The sequence below is a fragment of the Lissotriton vulgaris genome, chromosome 6, assembly GCF_964263255.1.
Source record: "Lissotriton vulgaris chromosome 6, aLisVul1.2, whole genome shotgun sequence".
NCBI classification, from domain to species: Eukaryota; Metazoa; Chordata; class Amphibia; order Caudata; family Salamandridae; genus Lissotriton; species Lissotriton vulgaris.
The window spans coordinates 1891750297-1891756296 of record NC_141694.1 but is presented as its reverse complement, the minus strand read 5'-3'; the positions used below and the strand labels follow the sequence as shown (position 1 = coordinate 1891756296).

General features: G+C 38.7%; 1 protein-coding gene across 2 annotated transcripts in view; it reads right to left on the bottom strand.

The window, feature by feature from the left end:
* Nucleotides 1–806: 806 nt before the first annotated feature.
* The window catches only part of LOC147709793 (uncharacterized), a 39398-nt gene continuing 34204 nt past the window's right edge, over nucleotides 807–6000 (bottom strand). For both annotated transcript variants that reach the window (XM_086928231.1, XM_086928232.1), the window contains one exon: nucleotides 807–5048. In XM_086928231.1, the coding sequence (XP_086784357.1) occupies nucleotides 3084–4649 (1566 nt within the window). In that variant the 5' untranslated portion in view covers nucleotides 4650–5048 and the 3' untranslated portion in view covers nucleotides 807–3083. The remainder of the gene's footprint in view (nucleotides 5049–6000) is intronic.

Here is a 6000-nt window from a genome sequence, read left to right as displayed (position 1 = left end):
TTTTGAACCTGGTAGGTAGTTTCAGTTTTGCTAAGATCGTATTTCTGCAATTTTGCACTTATTCGCGGGGCACGAACTCACGCGAACAGTGCGAACAGTGCAAGCAAAATCCGCTGCTCGCGGATTTTGCGGGAGATTCGCAAATCTCGCGGATTGCGAATTTACCGAAAATCCGCAAAATCCGCGAGCGAAACGGATTTTCCGCCCATGCTTAGTATTGAGCTTATATATGTAACCAAAACAATCTTTTTCTATGTACAGTGCTCTGATTCTTTTGGGTCATGTTCACACTTTATTTCACCCTGTAAATAAAAACAAACAAATAATTATAGAAAAGATCGGGATACAATGAATTTCTGCCACATCAGCATCATTGCAAGACACAGAGGGAGGGAGGGAGGGGTGCTGGATCACTTACTCACTTTGGATAAAATTAAGGGGGAGAGGGGGGTTCATTGACCTGGTGCTCACATTTTAAGTGAATACGGGTGGGGTACACATTGTGGGCATTTCTGCTCCCTCTCCATGGCCTCTAAACATAAATTCTCTGCGAGTCTCCTCATTAACCCCCTCCCATTGTTTCCCAATGGTGGCCGGAGGGGTTTATCCTTTAAGAACAAGGCTTGTGGAGCGATAAGACCTTTGCTTTGTCTTTCCTAATTCAGGCAAACAGATCCATTTATGTGTTTGTTTATTTCTATTGCACGGGCCTATCCTGAATGGACATTACAACGCTAAAGATAAGTAAATATCTATATATGGTATAATAACATTTACATTGTTCAAACATATAGGATAGCAGTTGGTACTTTCAGCAGATGTTCACTTTATTACAGATCAGCATGTTAAAAAACGAAACTGTACAGAAGTAGAAATAATATCATTGTTGCTTACACGTAATATAGGAGATTGTAATCAGAGTAGAGATCTCTTATTCACAGATTGTCCAGCAAACTGCCCTGCAATAACTGTACAAATGGTGGCAGCTCCTGTCCCACATGAGAGCATAAATCTGATGCACACATACCTCGGGGTGCAAACCTCTAAGGCCAGTGGCATCTGACTTCCAACTGACCCTAAAACTCCACTTGTCCTCTCCCAGACAGTAGTGTTATTGATAGAAACAAAAAGTCAATGATAAACAGCATGAACATAATATCCTATGTAGCAAATTCTGGATTTTATTATCACAAATGTCCCCAAATCTGTGAATAAGAGCCCTAGAAGGCCTTGCAGAACAAACCTCACATAACTGAGTAAATAGGCAGAGCCAGGTCACATTACGCGGTAGCCAAATTAGTCCTTTAAACCACTGTAGGCCAGGAACAGGGAAATAAATCTAGCTGTTGCTTTTGTGTAACCTACGCATTCTGTTGACGTTTGATGCCCTCTGGAGTTTGCATAGTCAACTCTATGGGAAAGGGTTAGATTTTCCTGAGACCATTTCTTGACTAATACTTCAGCACCTACAATGTTGCATTAATAGTCTCTTTGCAAGGATTATTTTGTCACAGACCTAAAAAAAAATGTTACTAGACCAGCAGCTCTGTTGACTTAAATAATCACCTTGATCTGATTGTAATGCTCTTGACCCAAAAACTGGTTTTAAATTATCTGAACTCGGGCAAATATTTTATTTAACTGAGCCGCCATCCTCTTCATTGTCACATATGAGAACACTTTCATATACGCAAGTTCTGTATGTCTGTTGTAAAATCTTGTTTGATTTAATAGACTTCTGAGGCATATACAATACAAATTTAGCCACATATAGCATGCCCCGAGTTGCCTTTTTGTCATTAACAGCATTGTCACCAGAATGTTTCTCAAACCATATTTAAAAACCTATTAATTTTAATACAAACATAGCTAAAGCATGAGGTGGTAGCACACTGTTGTTTGCAGTCAGATTTCCTATTGGAATGGCCATACAATTTCTCACTGAAATGCAGTTTCACTGATAAAACAAACAATAAGGTTTGGAAATTGAGTTTCTGCAACTATTTGCCTTTGCACATCACCAAGTAAAGTGTTCTGATTCATTTTACTCCTATTTAAATCTTTGTTTGCATCACAATTCTGAATTTAAAATATTTGATTTCATAATTCCTGACACATTTAGAATACTAGTACTATTCATTTGAAAGCCATTAAACGTGGTTTAAAAAAATGTGATATTCTACAGCCTTTTGTTTCACAATGAATGTTCGACAACTCACTTGACAAACACTCTAACTGTAGTAAGAGAAACAAAAGTAAACACCATTTCCCAATATACACAGCAATTAGTAAAAAGACTGACATTTGACCTCTCTCCTTGAAAAGACAGAAAATGTGTCAAGATGAAACTAGTTTAAAGGCATCTTTGTTGCTTATTCACTTTCTGGATGAACAGAACGCCTGTTCATATCCAGCTAAAGCTCACTTACAAGAAAAGACCAGTGGGTCCTAGAAATAGGCTGGCCTGATTAAATCTGACTCACCATAGTGAGTGGGTAATTAGACTTTGCCTTTGTAAAGGATGCCTTGTCACATAGGGTGCAGTGATATGCATTCTTCACTGTCATTACTTTCTCCCCTGTGTTGACTTATGGTTATTGTATCAGCTGGACCTGCCAATAAATTGACTGTCACATTAAGTATATGTATTCAGCTTCTCCCCAGGATAGAATTTATGATGTTGTCTGAGTTCTTTCTTTTTGATGCTACTTTAGGTTGGTCTTCCTTCTGAACACTTTATTACATTCTATACATAGATATGGTTTCTCTCCTTTGTGAACTTTCTGATGTTGCATTCAACTGTGCTTTACAATAATTGTCTTGTCACTTTCAGTACACTGATATGGTCCCTCTCCTATGTGACCTTTCAGGTGGGGTATTCATTTTTGCTTTGTCACATTCAGTGCATTCACATGGTCTCTTCCTAGTGTGGAGTTTCTGATGTTATGTTAGGTTTCCATGGGTAATGAATGCTTGGTCGGATTCTGTACATAGGGTTTCTCCCAGGTGCGGACACTCTGATTTTGCATTAATCGTGACAGTCTAATAAATGCCTTCTCACATTCAGAGCAGTTGAATGGTCTCTACCCAATGTGAACTTTCAGATGGTGTATTAAATTTTGCTTTCCAATAAATGCTTTATCACATTCTGTACATTTATAAGGTTTTTCCCCAGTGTGGGCTATCTGATGCACTATTAACCTTCGCCTTGTCATGAATGCCATGTTGCATTCTGTACATTTATACGGCTTCTCCCCTGTGTGGACTCTATGATGTACAATTAACCTTGGCTTTGTAATAAATGCCTTGTCACATTCAGAACATTCATACGGTTTCTCTCCTGTGTGAATTTTCAGGTGGTGTATTAATGTTAGCTTTTCAATAAATGCTTTGTCACATTCAGTGCATTTATACGGTTTCTCCCCAGTGTGTATTTTCTGATGTTTTATTAAGTTTCCATGGGTAATAAATGCCTTGTCGCATTCTGTGCATTCATATGGTTTCTCCCCAGTGTGGAATTTCTGATGTCGCATTAGATGTGCCTTTCTAATAAATGCCTTCTCACATTCTGTACATTCATGGGGTTTCTCTCCTATGTGCACTTTCTGGTGTTCTGTTAGATGGGACTTTCTAATAAATGCCTTCTTGCAATCAGAACAGTTGAATGGTCTCTCTCCAGTGTGGACTCTGTGATGTTGCTTCAGCTTTACTTTTGTTAAGAAAGCCTTGTCACATTCAGCACATTGATATGGTTTCTCTCCTGTGTGGACTTTTTGATGTTGCGTTAGTTGTCCATTGGTTATAAAGGCCTTGTCGCATTCAGTACATTTGTAGGGTTTCTCACCAGTGTGGATTTTTTTATGCAGTTTTAGATACTTCTTTCTTCGGAACACTTTATTACATTCTGTACATTGATATGGCCTCTCTCCAGTGTGGGCTATTTGATGTCGCTTCAGCTCTCCATTTGTTATAAATGCTTTGTCACACTCTATACATTGATATGGTCTCTCGCCTGTGTGAACTTTCAGATGGTGCATTAATGTTTGTTGTACATGAAATCCCTTGTCACATTCAGTGCATTTATACGGTTTCACCTCAACGTGGATTTGTTGATGCTGCTTTAGGTTTGTCTTACTCTGGAACATTTTATTACATTCTGTACATTCATACAGGTCCTCACCAGTGTGGACTTTCCTATGTAGCTTTAGATTATATTTTCGTTTGAACACTTTATCACATTCAGTACATTTATATGGTTTTTCTACAGTGTGGACTTTTTGATGTAGCTTCAGCTCCCCATTTGTTATAAATGCTTTGTCGCATGCTGTACATTGATATGGTTTCTCCCCTGTGTGGATTTTCTGATGTCGTTTTAGCTCTCTATTTGTTTTAAATGCTTTGTCACATTCATTGCATTTAAACAGTTTCTCCCCAGTGTGGACTTTCAGATGTTGTTTTAGATGTCCATTAGTAATAAATGCCTTGTCACATTTTGTACATTTATACCGTTTCTTACCAGCGTGGATTAGTAGATGCTGCCTTAGATTCTTCTTCCTTTGAAACACTTTATTGCATTCTGTACATTGATGTGGTTTCTCCTCTACGTGGACACTCTGATGCTGTATTAGGTCTTTCATTGCTGAGAACATTTTTCCACAGTCAGTCCATTGATTTTGTTTTTCTCCAGTATGAAGTTTCTGATGTCGCACTTGCTCTTTCTCTACCTATTAAGTGTGTTGCCACATTCCAGATAGTCATACAACTTCTCTCCTGCGTGCTCTTTCTGGAACCAGGTTGGCTCTTCCTTCGAAATGTGCACTTCATAAGACTTGCTTCAGTATGTCAGTGTGTTATGTCTTCAATGTATATCAGCTGATGCCTAAGAGCCAAGTACTGACCTCATTGGGCAGAGTGGGTTTTCTGCTGTAGAATGCCCTTGATAAGGCATTAGCCTTCAAGGGAAGAGATTTGGAGATATACTGTTTTTTCATTACTTCCTACACGTGTAATGGCTTTATCTTTTTTGTTTATTACTTCATTTATTTCACCTGTTAGATTAAGAAAAAGAAACACTGAATAAGCTGAAATGTAGAGTCCATCACAACAATCTATTGGAATTCAATGGGACATTTAATTGTTAATATAGACAAGTGTGCTCAGAATTTCTTGATTACACTTTCAATATAAAGATGCAGTAGGCAGAGTAAAAGCATATGGTCCTTCCTTGATCCCCTTCTATCAAGTAGTTTGGACTCAAGGAGTAACCAACACCAGACAAGGTTCCATGTTCAGTGAGTCAGACCCTCTCCCCGACAAAACACTACAATGGTAAATCCATAGCGGCAAGAGTTCTCCCTTCTTATCCAAGGAATGTTTCCTATTATCACACATCCTTACAAATAATATAAGATGGAGCCTTTTCCAGTAAATGGACCATGCAACATAGAGCAGCACAATAATGTCGGGAAACATAAGCAACTGATGAAAGGGAGTCTTTTACATTATTGGAAAACCTGGTCTAGGATCTGAACAGGTAATATGAGTGTCTTCTACAGTGTAACTCCAGAGATCCAATGCTCTGACCAGATCGGCACAGGGAACAGGAGGCCTACGACCATTTTAAACACACATTGGCAAAGTCAATAAGTCTCACCATTTAGATGTATATGCTTTTGCAATGCTGCACAACATCAGAAAAAAACAAGCATTCGCAATGCAATAGGTCTCGCATTTACAAGAGCTTGAGCTCTTGGCATTGTAAATGATAATATCTTTTATTTATGTGTTTTGAAAACCTGCAAGCGGTGCATAAACACAAACTTTGAACTTATAGTCCTTGCTTATGAGAAGCAAGGATGGCAGTAAAAGAGGTGCAGTTACTGTGTAAATCCTTCAGAGGTTTGTGTCTGTATAGAGCAAAGGTTCCTGTGTGAATTGACATAAGGAAGACCACTTGTGTTCCCCACTTGAATGGTCCTCACAAAACTTGCAATGCAGAAC